Source organism: Neolamprologus multifasciatus, chromosome 7, assembly GCF_963576455.1.
Source record: "Neolamprologus multifasciatus chromosome 7, fNeoMul1.2, whole genome shotgun sequence".
Taxonomy (NCBI): Eukaryota; Metazoa; Chordata; class Actinopteri; order Cichliformes; family Cichlidae; genus Neolamprologus; species Neolamprologus multifasciatus.
The window spans coordinates 64,059,109-64,079,426 of record NC_140445.1 but is presented as its reverse complement, the minus strand read 5'-3'; the positions used below and the strand labels follow the sequence as shown (position 1 = coordinate 64,079,426).

At 42.8% G+C, this 20,318-nt stretch overlaps 1 protein-coding gene and 2 long non-coding RNA genes across 5 annotated transcripts in view; all 3 read left to right on the top strand.

The window, feature by feature from the left end:
• Window positions 1-15,938, top strand: part of LOC146515882 (uncharacterized) — a 37,120-nt gene extending 21,182 nt beyond the window's left edge. For both annotated transcript variants that reach the window (XR_014874898.1, XR_014874897.1), the window contains one exon: window positions 126-15,938. This is a non-coding gene — a long non-coding RNA (uncharacterized LOC146515882). The remainder of the gene's footprint in view (window positions 1-125) is intronic.
• Window positions 1-20,318, top strand: part of LOC146515877 (uncharacterized) — a 331,877-nt gene that overhangs the window by 177,505 nt on the left and 134,054 nt on the right. The gene's annotated exons all lie outside the window — the stretch shown is intronic.
• tspan9a (tetraspanin 9a) overlaps window positions 1-20,318 on the top strand; it is a 222,220-nt gene that overhangs the window by 177,585 nt on the left and 24,317 nt on the right. For both annotated transcript variants that reach the window (XM_085165093.1, XM_085165092.1), the window contains one exon: window positions 19,939-20,130. In XM_085165093.1, the coding sequence (XP_085021219.1) occupies window positions 19,939-20,130 (192 nt within the window). The remainder of the gene's footprint in view (window positions 1-19,938; window positions 20,131-20,318) is intronic.

Genomic DNA, 20,318 nt, shown 5'->3' with positions numbered 1-20,318 from the left:
TAAGATGTAAGTACAACTCCTCCGGTTTCATATGCAAAAAAAATGATTGCGCTAGCTTACGTGGTTGCAGAGCTTTAAAAATAGTTACGCAAAACAGAGCGTGCCCACTCCGACCGGCTTTAAAGGGTTAACTCTTCCAAACGAATCCACTGACCTCTCCTCCTCCTCACGAAACCTCTAAGGTGTATTAACATTTTGAGCCACATGTGAAACCTTCACGACACGAAATGACTTCTTTTGCCCTCCATATCGACAGACACGTCCTTTAGCGAGGTTGATCGATTGTGCGAGGTGACGCCCTTATTTGCCCTTCAGTCTGACGGTCACAGTTAAGGACCGATCAGGGGAGCATGTGCTTAACACAAAGCCTGTATAGTGCCCAGTCTGCTCCAAATCTCAGATAAACAAAATAAAGCTGATCTCACGCTGGCTGACAAAAGCAATTTTAGTTAAACTTGTTCTATTTTAATTGTAATCGCTTTCACTGGGCTGTAGAAGGACTCCTCTCAGTCAGCCTGTCATAACTCACAAGTCAGAGTTAATCTCGGCCGTCTGCCGTAAAGGCCTTCATTTCCACAATCCTTCCTATTTGTGCTCAGCTAATAAGGATTACCACCGAAAGTCTGTTTACTAAGCTAACTATGATGTAGCTTAAGTTAGGTAATCATCCATGACATTTAGAGAAATGCACCTCTGCTCCACCTGCACTTTCACTCCGCCAACCTTTACTCGCAGTATAGACAGCAGGCGCAAAATGTGACTCACATTAATGACATAATCATTTTACTGACAAATTAACCGCTTTTTCATATTTATTGTCCACATATCCCCACATTTGTCTTTTGCCACGCTTGTCCATACAATATACGACACATGGCGCGTAATGATCTTAATAATTACCGTTAGTGATGAATTTCTTTTCATCTCTAACTTATTATTGCTTCATTTGGAGCTCAGAGAAAAAAAATGAAAGCATGTGTTTTCTCTCATTTTTATTTATGAGCTGTGTATGAATGAAATTTCCTGTCTGCACTTAATCACCAGTGACGAGTGCTTGTCCAGAGTCTGAAGATCAAGCTTAATGAATGTCTTTCCATTTTCATTATAGGGAAGGCCATCAGAGTATCCCCTTGTGATGCAAATTGGCAAGAAAGAATGAGATGAGATTTAAGTGCAGTGAAAAATACACCCAACACTTACTACTGCCGCTGCTAAAGAATGCACTTTTCTGTCGAAATGAAAAAAGCCATTCGGTGTGGCGTAATAGATTTTAGTGCCTTTCTCCCACCTCAGGGTGAGAAGGAGCGTGCAGAGTGCAGCGTGCTCGAGCCTGAGTGAGCATCATGGGGGCTTCCTCCTTGTCAGTTTTACATTATGAATACATTTTGGGGTTCTTCTGTTTAAGATGTAAATTTGTCCAACTTTACATTAAAGAACTGAAACTGAAACCCCATAAAAATGTTAAAAGTTTGTTGTCTAACACATGTTGTATACCAGCGGTCTCTAACCTTTTTTGCGCCACGTTTATGCCCAACAATATTTTCACGGACCGGCCTTTAAGGTGTCGCGGATAAATACAACAAAATAAAACTAGTACCGGTACCAAAAAAAGAAGATTTATTCATAACACGCGTGAAAAGACCAACACGTTCTCACTCTCAAAGCGTAACATTTTACGCTAGGTGACAAATCGTCAACATATTACGTTTTCGGCTACCCACCATGTTCCTAAATGACGACCTCGGAAAAATGAGGAAATATGAGAACCATATGGACTCAATCTACACATGTTCGCTCTTTTTCTTCAAATCGCTTGGAAACACGCTATTTAACATCATTAAAGTGGTTAAGGTCAGGAAAAAGGTTATGGTTAGGGCTAGGGATAAGGTTAGGTTTAGGGCTGGAATACAGGGCTGGAACATCTATTACCGCGGGAGCGTCATTGCACTGGATTTCAGCCATAACCCGCCGCGTACCATAAGAACGCCGAAGGTCTCCTTTCGCGTTCCTCAGGAACGCCGCGGGACATGACAAAACGTCGGCATGTTACGCCTCGGGAGTGAGAACGGGCTCGAAAAGACCCAGGAAAACCGAGTTAACGATAAAAACGATAACAAAATAACGCTGAAAACCGATAAAAACCCTGAAAACTATACATTTCACACCTGAGCCTCAACTCTCGCGGCCCGGTACCAAACGACTCATGGACCAGTACCGGTCCGAGGCCCGGGGGTTGGGGACCGCTGTTGTATACTGTGCTTAGTGCTATCCAGACTGCACTGGGGCCAAGATATCTGCTATTGTTTGAATGCCAGTAGAGATTTCATAATGTTTGAAAATCCATCATCCCATTTGTTTTTCTAAATAGGCCAAAGTTGTTCATTTTGGCCACAAAGTTTTTTTTCAGAAAAATAACTTTGAGATTAAAAATTTAAATTTAAATTTTCATTTGTTCGTCTTTTCGTCTAAAAGGCTTAAAGTTGTGCTCAGAGTGAAACAGTCCAAATGTTACCCTCGTGATATTCAAATGCATCAAATAATCAGTGTACGCACGCACTGGCTACAGGATAACATTAGCTATACATTAGCTATGTGTTTGCATTCAGCTCAGCCATTGGCTAATCATGTGTGTCAGCGCTTCCTGTTATTTCCTTATTCTTGTATCTTACACATATGAAGCAGATTCTCAAAGCTCCCGGGAATTTCACAAGCAAGACTTTACATCAGTTTGTGCTGCCCCCTGGTGAACGTACGCCTAATGACGCCTTTCCATTCATTTTGTATGCAATCCTACTGCCTTGCCCTCTGTGCAAACACACTCTTTCAGTTAAAAACTTGCATATATGAATAATAAATAACACCCTTGTTCTCAGTATATTCACAGATTTTGTACTTTTTTAAAAATCTTTTTTGAATACATGATTTTCTGCTTTGTAACAGTGTTTCCATTCACAGTGACCACTGCCCAGCAGCTTTATTAATTAGAACTTCAGACGCCACTATGCTGCCATAGTGGGAGTGATACGCCTGTGACATTGAAAAGATGGTTGAAAAGATGGTCACACTCCAGCTAAAACCCTCTGCTCACATGTGCCGCATAGCCTCACTCGCATTAACATCTTCCAAAATACTGAGCTATTCAGATCATGTATCCGGTATCCCACAGGCATGTTCCCTTTCAGTCACAGAGGTAAATGGTTGACCCTCGCTCACTGCCCTGTTTTTCAGATGTGCACCTGAAACTCTCAGCAATGTACCAACAATTAATGCCTCATTATCCTTCATATATACTGCATTGATTCCCTTCGTCTCCTTATCTCACAGGGGAAATTCTGTTCTGATTTGTGTCATGGAAAAGTGTCTTGCTCCGTTATGCCATTGGCTGACTTTAGATTAAAGAACTTGCGCTACATCACCACAAGCCTTGTGACAGCCCCCAGCCCGGTCCCCCGAATGAGCTAGCTTGCCAGTGCGTGTCTATATATAACCACCTCAATCAGCTCAGTGGCTAGTTGGACTTTAGCTGACCCTTACTGCATTATATGGACCAGAGGGGCCCGTGGCTTTACTGACCCAGGCCTGTAAACCTAACACTCTTTGTGGTGAGCAGCTATTCAGGTCTTCTCATGGAAACATGACCAACTGCACTGCCAGGACACAGCTCCAACATTAAAATATCTATTTTCTTTGGTTGTCTGCGCCAGGGTTTTAATAGTTTTGCAATTTTCATTAGTTTTTATTTTTATTTAGTTTTGACTTCAGATTTTCAATTTTATATCAGTTTTAATTAGTTTTTACCAATTGTTTGCTAGTTTAGTTTAGTTTTTATTTTTTTGAAAATCCTTAGTTTCAGTTTAGTTTTGATTAGTTTCAGTTATAGTTTTAGTTGTGTTTGCAATAATTAAGTGTAACAAAATCCCAGTTTCATCATATCAGTCATGCTCTTCTGCTCATCCTTGGGTATGTTGCTATTCCAGCTACCATACTGCACCCTGCACAGGTCGCCTGTCTGTCGCAGGGCTAACACGCAGAGACAGACAACTCACATTCCCACCTATGGGTTCTTTAAATAAATAAATAAAGGCAGATGAACAACCATTGATACCAGGCAACTATAAAATGTATATCTTGGCCCCAATGAGACTATTAACTCTCGCAGCACCGGGTGTTCGTAATTTTGGTTCAAGTGAATTGATAAACTTTTTGAAGGTAATTGACTCACACAGTTGTGTAGATATCCCCGTCCTGTTGTCTCGGGATGCATCACGCTGCCTTGCCTGGGGTTAGCTTCTGTTTTCTGGGGATGAGGGTTGAGTGTGCTCCCTTACCTTCTCAAGCTAAGCTAGGTTAGCCTTCTTGTGTGAGCTTTTCAAGTGCACTTTAAGGTTTGTGGGATTTTTTTCCCTTTAGAAATGTCCCTCATAATTTGTCTCTTTCCACTACAAGACACTTGCTTTATCCAAAACACAGTCATATTCAAAGTAATCCCAAATTGGACTCTGGCGCTTTCTCCCGACTTTTCCTGACATGATTCTGCGCGTGGACGGAGCAGCGACACAGACGACTCGACTAACGTGCTGCCACCTGCTGGCATAATGAGACACAGCAAGAAAAAAATCTGGAAACTAAACTTCATTTTCACCCTTGACTCTTGTATGACACGCACACATCAACGAAAACTAAACACATTTTTGCTATAAATAAATATAAAATTAGTTTTCCTTTTTTTGTTTTTATTTTTATTTCCGTTAACGAAAATGTTTTTTCACTTCTAGTTTTCGTTATTTTGTTAGTTTTCGTTAGTTTTTGTTAACGATAATAACCTTGGTCTGTGCCTTTATTTATTTAGTTAAAACCATGTGAAGATACGCACATTTGAGCTCAACATGCACAAACATTTGCAACTGCAGATAAACAGCAACGACAATTTTATGAGGCAAAGAAACCACAACTTTGCAGACCTTTGCTGGTTCCCAATAAGACTTGTCTTTGCTACACTGGGCTGGAATCGATTTAATTCTCGGGGATATTTAACAATAACTTTGAAATTCAAGGTGGGTGACACAGAAGTGCAAGTGTCAGTTTGCTTCTGACGTTTCCTAGGAGAGCCCTGCAGTGCAAATCTCCGCCTAAACTCTATGCTTGTCTGAGTATAATAACTTAGGTCAGCATCTCTTAGGAACTGGTATACTCTTTTTGGTCGTAAAGAGAAAATAACATTACCAACTCCTGGAAACTCACAGGCTCCAGGTATTTATTTATAACTGCTTGAGGGGACTCTCAACAAATGATGAACCCGTTCAGCTGTCAACTCCCACATAAAACTTGTAGCCTGCAGTTTCTCCTCCTCACTGTTCAGTTTGCATTTCAATGACTACACGTCAGTGTAAAAGAAGAACTCGCATAGCAGGAAATCACAGGCAGATTTTTGCTTCCTCGTGTCATCCGTCTTCCTGGGACCTGACCTAACTTAGCCCCCTGACCTGCAAATAAGAGAAATAAGTTGTCTTTATATTAATCGTTAAACCCGACCCACAATGTTCAGTGTGGTGATTACATGAAAAATCCCAAGAAAAGACTCACCAATGTGAATAATCATCTCATCGTCCGTGAGACGTACAGACATGGGGCACGGGGAAGCTGATTAATGAAGATACAGTAGTAACAGGAATTTGTAGAGGATTTGTATCCCATCGCGTTGCTCGGTAATCATGTTTTTAGGATGCAGCTTGTCCGCCTGTGTGAAATCCCCTGTTTGTCAGCAAGAGTTTATCCACACGAGAGCTGCTCAGCCTCAACTCTCAAATATATCATCACAACATTTTGAGGCTGGGTAAACAAAATCTCGTATCGTCTCATCTAATCGTGCGACATCTTATCTCGTAAAAACTCCCCCTCAAATTGAAAAAAATCGACTTTTTCTACTCGTAAATGAAAGTGAATTTCTCTCGCTTTGCACTTTCTGCTGTGAATAGAGAAAAAAGGGAATTTAGCCAAGAAAATTAGGATACGAGGTCTTGTACTTTATTGAAACTCTTACATATTTGATGACTTTGATGTTAAAAAGGCTTCGTCCCACTTCTGTTTTTTGTCTTTACTTTGAGCCTTTTGGCTCCTTTGATTTTAGATAGCTGGGCTTCAAAGTAGGTCTGTGATCATGTAAGTTATTTTAAGCAAGATGGCAAAGTTGATGCATGGTTCCACCGACTGGAGAAGGGAATAGTTAGTCTCTCAGGGTCACCGTATTTTATTCCTGAGGGTCCTTGACGAAACATTGCTCTCTCCTGGTGTGACTCATGCTTCTGGCTCGAGACCAAACTAACAGCCAGTGTGGCCGGGCGGCAATCACGCACAGAAATTACACACAATATTCTGTTGAAAGCAATCCTTGTCTTTGAACTCGCGTCTGATGACAGGCTGGGCTCTGCTGGAGCCACTAGAATCTTTCAAATGATGACTGGGGGACACTTGGGGAAACTGCTAAGTGAAATACATAATCAGCGCACTGGTGCACAGATATAGCGGCTCTGCTCATATTTAGTGCACATAGGTGATTATATTTACTTTGAAGAAACTCGTCCCCAAAAAACTGTGATACAGAATCAAGAGTACATGTATTACTTTATATGCAAAGTGAGAATTATGCAAATAAACGACTGTATCTGAAGGTCACGTTGGAGACTCTGATCCGGTAAAATGCTCTCATTCGTTGATTGATGGGAAGCAGTAATAGGAGAGATGTAGGAGTGCTAACTTCACCTTACTCTGCACCAGCTGGCCAAGTCTTCTCAGATTGCGCCTATGATTACCGTTCACCTCCTAACTGGGTAACAACATGTATCCATTTGAAAGAGTTGGTAAGACAAGCTCAAGGCAAGTTCATAAAGTGCCGAGTATTTGTTTTCTGACGGACGTTAATTCACATCTAATGAGCATTGATTTATTCCTGTGCCGTTCTTGGAGCAGGCATTGATCCATATGTTCCTCTTTCAGGCTGTCACCCGTGCTAGTTATCCTGTCCCCAGCAAACAAGAGCACGGCGTTGAGTGATTAGCACTCGCTCCTTTCTAAAACAGAAGAAATGCTAATCTAAAATTTACTCAAAGTAGGAGGTAGACCCGTGGGAGTTGATTACTATCCAGCGGAGGTCACTGACAAAGTCGTAATGCAGTCTCCTGGATGTAATAAAGATGCCTGTAAGGAGGCTCGTTCCTGTCTCGTAAATAATGCAGCTATGATTGCATCACAACATCACAACAATAGAGGGATTGATGATCGCTATTATTTAGTGATCTATCTCTTTGTGTGGTCCACTGGCTTGGGATGAGGGGCTGATGGCCATTGAAAGGTTGGCTGACCAGAAAAGAGTAGTTACACAGTCCATTTCCCCTCTGTGCTAATTAGCATGTCAACTGTAAAGGCGCGTCCAATGAGGCGTTCAGGGGGGAATAAAAGAAGAGGAAAGGAACAGGGAGCCTGTCAAGGAAGCTTTTCTGTGCCATCAAGCTGCCACTAAAACCTGACCTTTACACCAGTCAAGAAGGGAGGTCTGCATTTATCAGAGGCAAGCGTCATGTTGTTGTTGATGTCAGACCTAAACCCACTGGTTGAAGAAAGATTTTGCGCTGACTGAAGGTAATTTCTATTGGTGTGTCTGTGTGTTCTCACATAGCAGGAGATGCACAACTTCAAAATTGTCAAATGTCATCCCGCTTGAGCTGGGGTTTTTTTAAATGGCAAAAAGAAGCAGTAGGATTGAGAGAAAGTGGAGAGGTATAACGGGAGACGGCATCTGCAACAGCAACACTGATTAGTACGACACCATATGGCAGGGGAATGAAATGTGAGGCATATTAAAAGTTAGAAATTTCAAGTTTTATTGCTGTTAAAGCCGAAGGATTCAAGGATCGTACTTTCTGTTTATGCTACAGCTGTCAACGCTTTATCTATATTGCATCAATTCTTTTTTTTTCTTTTACTTCAAGAATACATTTTCAGAATGATGGATGACCGGAGCATCTTGGCCTTTAGACAATATTCGGGTGTTGTCGCTGTCATGTCCAAAGGTGAAATACAATTACTTCCCTCTGTTCCCCCTGGATGAGGAGCAGATGCAGACAGAGCGTCATCAACATTCAAACAGTGCTCGCAGACACACCGCACCTCCATGAATACAGATTGCATCTGTCTATTGGTTAATGTAAGGTCTTGTTTTCATTCTGCGTTCCCTCACACTCTAATTTTATTATGTCCAGAATGAATCGCTTTGGGAAGACATTTAGAGGATAAGGTCAATTTTCTGGGATTTCTGAGCTTGAAGCTAAAATGAAGAAAGAGGTTCTGCAATATTCCAGCACAGCAAGTTCTCCCAGTCTTTTCTAATGTTGTATGAATTATTGCAAACAAGCAAGCAAAATGCTAAATTTGTGCGGCGCTTTTCACATACAAAGAGTCACAAAGCTAATACACAGTATGCAATAGCAAATTAGGGTTAGGGTTAATTAAAAAGAAGCCAAAAATGAAGAGGAAGACTCAAATTGAAAGATTTAAAACAATTAAATATTAAACATAAGAACAAACTTAGACTTACTGCATGAGTTTCAGCACAAAGTCCAAATTGCTCGAGACTCTTCACCCTCCTGCCCTCTGGGAGGCGCTACAGGAGCCTCCGGACTAAGACCACCAGGTACCGGAACAGCTTCTTCCCCACAGCTGTCAGACTCCTGAACTCCTCCTGACATCTGACCCACATTAAATTCATGGACTGGACATACACACACCCACAACCACCTACACACACACACACACAATGGACAACCGTACCCTCAAACACACAATAATAACATGGACTGAACCACCACTCACAACCACCAGCACTTTATAGCCTCTGTAGAAATTATCCACATATCTCACTGATCTTAACTGCACTACTGTATAATTCTGTGTAAATAATCATTCTGTACATACGATAATTTTTAATCCTACAACTGTTTATAACCTGCATAGTTCACATTTCTGTATAGTTTTTATTTCATATTTATATCCTGTTCATAGCCTGTACATACTTATAGTTATAGAATATTCATAACATACTTCATACCGTGTACATTATAACACACCATAATAGACCCATTTCTGTAATATACTTACATATCTATATTATTGCTAATATATATTGTAATATATCTATATCACTAAAGCACTTCTGGATGGATGCAAACTGCATTTCGTTGCCCTGTACCTGTGCATGTGCAATGACAATAAAGTTGAATTTAAAGAAAAGATCTGAAAATCATAAAAAAATAAAGTATCATTGTGACAAATAAGATGCAACAGAACAAAAAGCTCGTCTGTAATGTATATACCATCAGGATGGTTTATCATATGACAGAAAAGGGTGTAAAAGCGTTATCAAACGGTTCCTTTTACATCGCCTTTTCACAGGCGTCTTTAAAGCAGCTGAATGAAGAGAAAAAGTGTATCCTTTCCAGATGCACAGAAAAAGTCCTTTACCCTGTGGTGTGGCGGCATGCAGTGTAACTGTTGATTATATGTCTTTCAATCTGAATCTGCTCTCTTCTCACTAGGCAGCTGCCTCGTGCTCTGGGTTTCACTTAAGCGGATGTGCATATTTTGCATCTTCATCTTCCCTCTGTCCCTCCAGGGATGCATAATGCCTCGCGTTGCATAACCTGAGTGTTTCCATTCACAGTACTCCTGCTCCAGGAATAAACATACGCTTCTGTTCACAATTTTACTTTTATGCATTTGTTAAAAATTTGTTCTGCCCTTGTGTAATTCATCTGAAAGCACAAACAGTGAATAGACTAAGCACATTTTTTGCACAGCTCATGCCGTCGCTTCACCCCCTCGTGTTTGTTTTGGGTTCTGGCCACCACGCCCGTTTCAGAAATCAAATCCCCTTCTGTTCATTAGGAGTGTTGGTAAGCATTGTGGTGAAATGTTATATGCTGCGTGTTTGCACCAATGTCTCTAATGGGATCTTGGCTGGTTGTGCAGTACACAGACCAACCCCACAGCAAGGCCACACGCCCACTCCGTGCAGTGAAATGAGATAATAAAGCATGTAATACGCATGCATCTGAATGCACACTAAAAACATTACTTAGTATCATATTTCTCCCCGAACAGCTTTCAGTGAACCCAGCAGCAATTTTTGCACAAGGTTGTGCAGACTGGCCCTGTAGCTAAAACCACAACAGTGTTTCACTCATTTTCAGGGAGAAAGCCCAAGGCTGCTTTTCACCTCATTTCAGGCATGCGACTGTCTGTCACTTGAAATATATTAGAAATGACATATTTTACTCTTCAGGCATTTTCAAACACAGCCAGCCAAGGTCATCAGTTCATCACGAGAAGTGTGTATGCTTTGATTGATTGATGTTGTAAGTGGAGGCTATTGTTTGTTTGTGGTTTTCTGAAATGAGGACACACATTGGAATTATTATGGTCGGTCACTTTAGCAGATGACACCCTTAGAGGTACATTTACAGAAGCTGGTGCCCTGCTCTGTGACACCGAGTCTTGGGATTTGTTTTGATGACCCGCAAGGAGCGAAAAGGAGCCGAGTAATCTGCTGAGGATGGCAATCTAGCTGCCGTGCGGTGCATTAGGGATTTTCCGTTTCCTCGAGCCCTTTGGTCCTGTGCTGCAGGTGAACAGGTGGACCGTTCGACCTGTCGAATACACGAGGCTCCGGCCACATGCACCTCTGCTGAGCCAGCACGCTCATTAAGCCCTCCAAGCAGTGAAACTCAATGGGAGACTGTCCAACGGTTTGCCTGTCTCTTAGGATTTTCGGCATGGCTGCACTGGCAGACCGGAGTGAGATATTTATACGAGCCAAATGTTTGTGTGCCTCTACAGGCACGGCAGTTTATGTGGAGGAAAACAGCCACTCGTAAAAAGGCACTGCTTTCACATAAATAGATATTTATTTTTCTAACGCGTTCCCGTTTTATTGTACGCAAATGCCTCGTAAGATATTTTCAAGCACCTTTGATGTCAACAGAGTGGCGAAATTCACATTTAATTAGCGCCTTGTGTGAGGAACATCTCCCCCTCTTATTAGCTCAGTTTATGTATTTATATCTCATTGTCCTCATTAGAACGTCACTGGGATTTTTTTATGGTCCTTCGTCTCTTTAAAACACTAAGCACGCTGGTTTTCTGTGCATTGATTTAGAGCTGACTTGGATGAGATAGCTGTAAGACGGTGCAGCTGCCGTCCCTGCAGCCAGCGCGCATCTGCAGCATGAAGAAGTAAAGGAGCTTTCCTCTCCAGTGGCAGTGTTTGTCTGTCTTTGGCTGTGTGCTTTGTAGTCTGCGCTTGGCTTGCAGGCCCCATTTCCCTGCGCATCTCCATCCACGTTCTCACTCTCTGACTGGCTGCGGCAAGCAGAGCCTCATCACTTTATGGCCCCAATCGCAGGATGACGTTCTTCTTCCTGGTGCTCTCCTACTTGTTCTCAATGCATAATTGAAGTGCCTCTGGATTCTCAGGCTGATTGAAGAGTCTTGTTGGGATGGTAAAGATCTAACGGCGGAATTAGTCAGGGATGTCTAATAGTTTTTCTCCTGCCATTGTCGTGGCTTTCTGTCTTTTGGTGTCTTGTCCTCTAAGGGTAGAGAATGTTGTCAGGTGTGAAAGAGTGTGAATGTGTCAGTGCAGACAGCAGGGATAGCTTCGGACAGGCAGAGAAAGGCTTGTCTGTCTTTAATCCTTCCTGGCACGATTGATTTGGAGTCACTTTGCTGTGAATAGACCTTTCAGCTCTTCTCGGGAGAGATGGGGAGACATGGCGAGCCCTGCATCATTGATAGGTGCATCGCTGAGGGCCCCTAAACACCGTAGTCGAGGCCCAGACTGCAGAGTGGAAAGCTGAGGCATCCAACCAGAACCGGCCCAGCACTGCAATATTTTGGATGCTTGACTAAACACGTGATGGACAGCGGAAAGGCTTCCTCTACGGAAACATCAGCGCCGAATCGAAAAGACAAGTGTTTTCGTCACATTATAAGAGCACACGGGCAAAAGCTGAAAGTCAATTGAGATCCGCAGACGCTGTGCACTTGACCCCATAAAAGTTCAGTTACCTAAATTAAGCGTACGTGTTCATAGAGAGCAGCACTCACTCAGTCAGGCAGCACAGATTCTCTGCATGATTTTGCCAGGATCCCCTCGGTGAATGAAACTTTAACTTAGGCAGACGTAGCTTTTTAAATCTTACATTCCACATCTGTCATCCCGCCTCAGAATTCATGCGGTGTTTATTCTGAGCCTGAAAGCACCCCCACCATTGCAGTTTCTGTGAATAATTTACTTGTTATACAACTCACATTGGCCGTGCAGCGTTCGCAGGGGAATGGCTAGGATGTCCCCAGAAAGCCTGGGGAGACAGAAGGTGGCGAGTTTTGCTGAAAAGCTGCATATGGCCTACAGCTTACCTCGTCTAGCACCATCGGGCGAAGGAATATAGTGAAACATGTGGGTCACATAATGTTTTTATTCATAAATGTATCTTTTGAAGCAGATTTGCTTGTGTTTTCTTCAATATTTATGCATCTAACAAATTCCAGACACTGTCAATAGGATAGAATAGAAGTGTCTGAAATGTCTTTCTTTAGAAATAATCTGCTTATTTGTGCTTTCGAGATGAACATTTACAATACAGCTGTTACATGGCTTTATACTTGCATTCAATAGGCATTGTGAGAAGTCACAGTAGGATCCCTGCTATTGACAGTGTTTGTTCTCATTCAAGTCTTCAGCAGCTTCCTTTAAGTATGTCGAAACCAAGGTGAGTCAAAGAATAAACCAGGAGTGAAGATGTGAAAAATATCTACCATCCTTCATTCTCTTTTGTTTGGCCACCATGGAGGATGGATCGAATGGAGAATTTATTTATCAGGAAGGAGTCTTAAAAAAATAACCTTGTCTGACAGGCGCACGCAAACACTCTCTGTGGAGGGCCTATCCTTAAAATGATTCCTTTTCCTTCACAGCACGCTTCAAATAGGACCTTTTCCACTCACTGGGTAGAAAATACAGATCTTTACTGTCTTTACTTTAAGGCTTTGTCACTTTTATTTGATGTTTACAGTTGATTTATTATGTTTGTTCTGTGATTCTCGCTCGCAGCTGGCGGGGTGTTGTTCTTATGTGATAAAATGAATCAGTGGCTTGCAAGATCATCTGGTGAAAAATTGAAAAATCTTCTTTTAGCCGCGATGAATATCCTCTGTCTTCATTTCAGTGCAAAATCAATGCCGGCTGGAGCAGAAGACTTTGTGCGCCGGGGTGGGGGAGGTTTTTTTGTTTTTAATTTTCTGGTGAAAAGAAAGATGGAGTTGCAGTAAAAAGCGAGGGGGTGGAGGGGTTGTTAAGTGATGAAGTGGCTCCATCTTTAGCAGGGCAGTCGGGCTGGCATTTTCACCAACCTTATGGTTTCTTGTGCTCTAACGGTACAACTGCTTCCTAATTACAGGTGTAAATATAGCAAAGCAAATATCTGTTTATTCAATTCAATTCAATTCAATTCAATTTTATTTATATAGCGCCAAATCACAACAAATGTCGCCTCAAGGCGCTTCATAGATACAGAGAAAACCCCAACAATCATATGACCCCCTATGAGCAGCACTTTGGCGACAGTGGGAAGGAAAAACTCCCTTTTAACAGGAAGAAACCTCCAACAGAACCAGGCTCAGGGAGGGGCGGGGCCATCTGCTGTGATTGGTTGGGGTGAGAGAAGGAAGACAGGATAAAGACATGCTGTGGAAGAGAGACAGAGATTAATAACAGATATGATTCAATGCAGAGAGGTCTGTTAATACATAGTGAGTTATAAAGGTGACTGGAAAGGAAAAACTCAATGCATCATGGGAATCCCCCGGCAGCCTACATCTATTGCAGCATAACTAAGGGAGGATTCAGGGTCACCTGGTCCAGCCCTAACTATATGCTTTAGCAAAAAGGAAAGTTTGAAGCCTAATCTTAAAAGTAGAGATAGTGTCTGTCTCCCGAATCCAAACTGGAAGCTGGTTCCACAGAAGAGGGGCCTGAAAACTGAAGGCTCTCCCTCCCATTCTACTTTTAAATACTCTAGGAACAACAAGTAGGCCTGCAGAGCAAGAGCGAAGTGCTCTAATAGGGTGATATGGTACTACAAGGTCATTAAGATAAGATGGGGCCTGATTATTTAAGACCTTGTATGTGAGGAGCAGGATTTTGAATTCAATTCTGGATTTAACAGGAAGCCAAAACAGGAGAAATCTGCTCTCTCTTTCTAGTCCCTGTCAGGACTCTTGCTGCAGCATTTTGGATTAGCTGAAGGCTTTTCAGTGAGTTTTTTGGACATCCTGATAATAATGAATTGCAGTAGTAGTAGATAGTAGTTTATTACTTGTTTAGTCTCAGCTGCAGTGAATTTGGTAGCTTTGACAATATTTCTTTGACAATCTTTCTCTCTCCAATTCACATAACACACTCTGAACTTCAAAAACTCTTTCAACTGGTATCAAACTCTTGCGACGAGGGCAGTCAGAAAAGAAAGTAGTACTTTGACAAAAGCTGTCATTGTTTATGACAGGACGCGACCTCTCACAGGGATCGTTGTGTGAAAAGGTCCTCCAGTGTCCCTCGCACACACTTACACCTCATTCCCTCTTAGTGGGGTCCTGTGTCACGGCAGCAGCTGATAATTCTCCAAGCCAGCCGCTCAGATGAAGGGTCAGCCTTATTTTCTTCTTCTCCTCTCCCTCCCTCGAGTCTTGGTCTCTTTTTACCTTATACACAGCGCGCAATCTCTCTGGATTTAATACTCTATCCGTCTTCTGCAGACCTCCTGGTTGACCTCTGTCACATCAACTTCCTGTTTGGAAAGTTGCCTCACAGTTGCTTCTCACAGTATTGTTGCAATTATTTTCACCCTGAGCTTGTTATAAGGCCCCCAGCAGTAGAGTCCCATTCATCTAGCTAGGCAGTCGCATCACACGTGTGCCTGTATCCTCCAGCAGAAAGTTAATGGCGCGCTCTGTGCACCTCTCTACTGGGTTTTTTTTTGTCACTTCTTCCACAAATGACATTTAGACGCTGAACTCCAGACGTCTTTCCAACAAGGTGCTCTCACAATATTGTCCAACACGTAGGAAAAGGTCAAACGCCATATTCTCTCAGCTCACTCTTACGCTACCATTGATTTTTAAAGAATGGCTCCATACCAAGCACAATTACATGCGCTCCTCCCTCCTGGTTTAAGTGCTGTTCGCTTTCTGAAGTCAATCCAGTGTTTAGAGCAGCTGGCTTTGTATTCCAGGCTGCAACTATTTTTTTTTTCATTATCACAGCTGGAAGATATCTTCCCCTCAGCCTCAAATATGAAAGCAACCTTAAGGTTGATAAAAAGTGGGGAGCGTCTCTTGTGCAGCGCTTATACAGTGGGAGCAACACAAAGCAGAACATCATCCAGGCAAAACAGCTGATTTGTTTTGACAGTGGTTTCTATTATCTAAACAAGAAAGACTTCGAAAAAATGTAGCAATAAAAAAGTCGGCCCCTCGCCGAAGATTGTTGTGTGTCACCATCAGCTGCTTAATGATGGGCTGCAAAATTGCATGCATGGGTTCAGGAGATATTGAAATTACCCTGAGCATCTGTACTTGTTGTTTATATCTGCAGGTAGGGATGCAACGATACCAATTTTTTCAAACCGATACGATACCGATACTTGGATCTGAGTACTTGCCGATACAGAGTACAAAAACCGATACTTCTACCACACACACCAAACCAAGGACTGACATCGCGCACACACTGCTTGTCTTTACCTCTTTAGAAAGTTTTGGCACCATTATCTCCCTGATGTGTGGGCGGCTGGGAATTTCATATCGCAGCTCGAGTATGCTGAGAAGAATCCTATGTTTTCCACGACTGGCATTGGCTGGTCATCATTGGCGATAAAATGAGTCAGAGCCTCTGTTATTTAAACTGCCCGTGGATTTTCTCTTGACATTTTTCTTCGCTTTTCCAAACCCTGAGTTAAAGTTGGCTGTTCCGGTCCACACTGCTGACATTTTGTTTAGCCTAGCTACAGCAGCCTCCAGTTTCTCTTTTTTATCTGGAGCCGCCAGTCTCACTCGTCTAACCCTGTGCCTGTTTAGCGCGGGATGTCCCCCTGGTGGCCAATCTAAAAAACTACAAAAAAAATGACAAGCCAGCCTCTGATTAATGTAATAAGTTAGTATCGGTTCATGGTATCGGTTAACTTTTACGAGTATGAGTACACACACATTTTACAGTATCGGCACCGATACCGATACCAGTATCGATACCGATACCAGTATCGGTATCGGTATATGCTGAGATATGACCGATATCTCATCGGTGTGACCGATGTACCGATAACGGTATCGGTGCATCGGTATCGGTGCATCCCTATCTGCAGGTATACGTCAGGTTCATATCTCAGACCTCACAAACAATATTGCTGGTTATTGTGTTCAAGTTCAATCCAGAGCGATGAAATGAGTCGAGCCTCTGTTATTTAAACTGCCCGTGGATTTTCTCTCGACATTTTTCATCGCTTTTCCAAAACCTGAGTTAAAGTTGGCTGTTCCGGTCCACACTGCTGACATTTTGTTTAGCCTAGCTACAGCAGCCTCCAGTTTCTCTTTTTTATCTGGAGCTGCCAGTCCAGTGGTTCTTAACCTGGGTTTGATCGAACCCTAGGGGTTCGGTGAGTCGGTCTCAGGGGTTCGGCAGAGCCTCCACCGTGACATGCACGGCTCATTTTGTGCACCAATAAAAAACATATCTATGTCTTGAATTTGAAAAAAATCATATTTTATTTTTCACTAAAGAGGGGTTCAGTGAATGTGCATATGAAACTGGTGGGGTTCGGTACCTCCAACAAGGTTAAGAACCACTGTGCTAGTCTGACTCGCCTAACCCTGTGCCTGTTTAGCAAGGGGTGTCCCCCTAGTGGTCAATCTAAAAAACTACAACAAAAATGACAAGCCAGCCTCTGATTAATGTAATAAGTTAGTATCGGTTCATGGTATCGGTTAACTTTTACGAGTATGAGTACACACACATTTTACAGTATCGGCACCGATACCGATACCAGTATCGATACCGGTATCGGTATTGGTACCGATATCGGTATCGGTATATGCTGAGATATGACCGATATCTCATCGGTGTGACCGATGTGGTATCGGTGCATCGGTATCGGTGCATCCCTATCTGCAGGTATACGTCAGGTTCATATGTCAGACCTCACAAACAATATTGCTGGTTATTGTGTTCAAGTTCAATTGTGTATGTTCAAGGACATTATAGGAGACTGTCAGAAAGTATCCACAATGTGAGTGCAGCAATTTTGCCACATCACAGGCAAATTCAGGTTATTGGATTTTTTTCCACAGATAGGGGAATTAACTCCTCATTGATATAATACCAATAACTGCCTTTATAATAAGGCCTCTCTATGAATATTTAAAAGCTTCTCTAGTATTTTGGGATTCGTTGATCCTTCCCTGCAGATGGCATATCAAAACACGCCTGCCCCACAATTAAAAGAAGATAAGGAGCTCAGCCGAGGCACTCAATGTCAAGCTCAGAAGTACACGCGAAGGTCAGATAACACAGATCAGGGCTTTTACTAGAGGCACCTACACAAAGGTCTGACGACAGCGTGTTGCTGTTGTCATTGTAGTCGTAGTAGAAACAGGACAGATTACACCGTGCTCTCGGTTGGCTCAGATCAGACAGATTGAGCGGGGGTTGGGCGGTTCCACAGTCACTTAAGAGAGCGACACACTTGGACGAGCTCCCTTCACTGGGCATTAAACACAATTAAGAGAAGGCATTGTAACGCTCCCCACCTGGGCTCTTAAACCTCCTGGTGCTCCCCCTCACTAGCTGTAAATCCGCTCTATGTTTCTGCCCTCTTAAACTTACTATTCGTCCTCTGCTTCCTCGAATGCCTCCTCACTCTCTATAATCTGGCCTCCTGAACGGTACGCGTGCGATCCTGTATATTAGCCGCTCTGCATAAGGACACGACCTTTTCCAGCATTTTCAATTGACATTTTTGTTCTCCCGTTTTTAATCAGGGAAGCATAAAGGGCCAGTTGCCTCTGAATTATTTCGATTATGAATGACCGAAAGTCTTTTGAGCACCGATGTACCTTTCCCTCACTCTATCAGAAGTGATCATACTGATGCTTGTTGGTCTGTTCACAGCAATCTTGTCAACCTTGACAGCAGAAAGACTTTGTTTATGCGAGCACTCACTTCAGGCTTTCACACAACTCACCCGCAGTCGATCAGTTGTGGAATTCGGCTTTCAAGTGTCTTTGAGGAATTTATGCACAATCCCGATTGTTTCGCTTTGTCCTCACTTCTAATTGCTCGTAGTCATTTCCCAGGCTTTGTGAGACCAGGTGTATCATTCATTCAGCAGAATATGCTGATGTCTGTAAACGTTCTGAGGAGTTTCTGTGGAGGTCACAGCTTGTAGTGCTGTCAGTGAGAGTAGGACGTGGCTCATTTGGTATCTGAGAACAGAATTCTTAGGCTCAGTTTACGTATTTACAGATCCTATAGGACTCATTAGACCTGAGCTATCTGTCCTCACTTCATGAGGTCTGCAGCTGCGATCTCAAAAGTTGCACATCAGTTATACATCATCACCTAACATCGCCCCACTGCATCGACTAATTTGTTTCCAGTCACTTTGTTGATCAACACTTGTGTGCATTTGTCTAACTGGAGCTACACTTGTTTGCTAGGGAAGTGCCGATAGTGCAGCAAATTTCCAGGTTTGTTATTAGCTGACAGTTAAACTTTGTCAGCTGCTGCAGATTATCTCTCCATGTGGCTGATTAATTATTTCATAGTAAAACAAAAGGAAGCCGTTTGCAGCAGACACGTATCTTAATTTCTTCTTGATCACGACTGCTTCTGTATACTGTGTGTAAACGTGCTCCTCCACGTCTGTTTGTTTGCATGCACTGCAGGTTTGTTGCACATATTGCTGACAGGCATTAAAGGTTTCTGGTGCAGTGGTGCAAAGATGAGAAGAGAAGAGGGCAGCGGTGTTAATAGAAAGGAGGAAAGAGTAACGGTGCAATCATTTACCCCGGTTTGTTTGCATATTTTAGCTCTCTTTGCTTTTCATATATATTACCATATATATGTTCTATTGATTTTTATGCTGTGAGGGCTCCATAAAAATGTGACTCTCTAAGCGGCGACCATGTACTGCTCTGATCTTTGATAGGAGGACTCGCACATCAGCAGGCGTGACAGTCTAACACTTTATTGCATCAATGGTCTGCAGGTCACACACATAGCAGGAGCCTGGCGGGGTGACAGGGTGAGATTAGGGAATTGCTCCCTCTAGGTGAAGCTCAGCTCTACTGCAAGCAGATTTCATAAAGCTGGGAAGTTTTCATTACAGCGATTGGCAGTAATTACATGTCTGTTTGTTCTGGATTTAATGAAATCAGCTGGAACGTGCAAAACCAGCATGGCCCAACCCCAGTTTTTGCTCTAATCACTTGCAGAGCGTTATTGGCTTATTGTAGTTGTTATTGGTGTAAAGTCTCGTTTTTTGACCAGTGTTTGGAGATGTATGATTGTGTGGGCAGTTCCTCAGGCTGCTGGAGGGGAAATTGAGACTGTTGCACTGGGACTGGGACTTTTGAGGTGGGGATGCCTTTTAATTTAAAGCTAACCGTACTCTTTGAATTACTGTTATTGTTCGGCAGGTCTCGCATTAAACCAACGCGGCCAGCGGAGAGCTAAAGATGAATTTGAATGCTAATCATTTCTGCAGCTCGCCCTGAAAAGGTTGTGCCTGTCTGTTTGTTTTCTCACCTTGTCGTCTGTCTTATCTTTTTCCCTTGCAGTTATGTGGCTGCGGGCTGCTCGGTGTGGGCATCTGGCTCTCGGTGTCTCAGGGCAGCTTTGCCACCTTCTCACCCTCATTCCCTTCACTGTCAGCTGCCAATATGGTCATTGCCATCGGCGCCATCGTCATGGTAACAGGCTTTCTCGGTTGCCTGGGTGCCATCAAGGAGAACAAGTGCCTGCTTCTGAGCGTGAGTTAAATCCGGATACCTACAAAATATTTTTTTTAAAAGTCGCACATGGATAACTGTCAACAGCACAAATGTACACGTTGTAGTTCTTAATTTCTCTCACTCGTGCATTTTATGACTCATTTGTAGAGTTGACCGCTTGCTATCAGTTGTATTCAAAAGTTTTGGCACTCCTGGGGAAGCTGCAT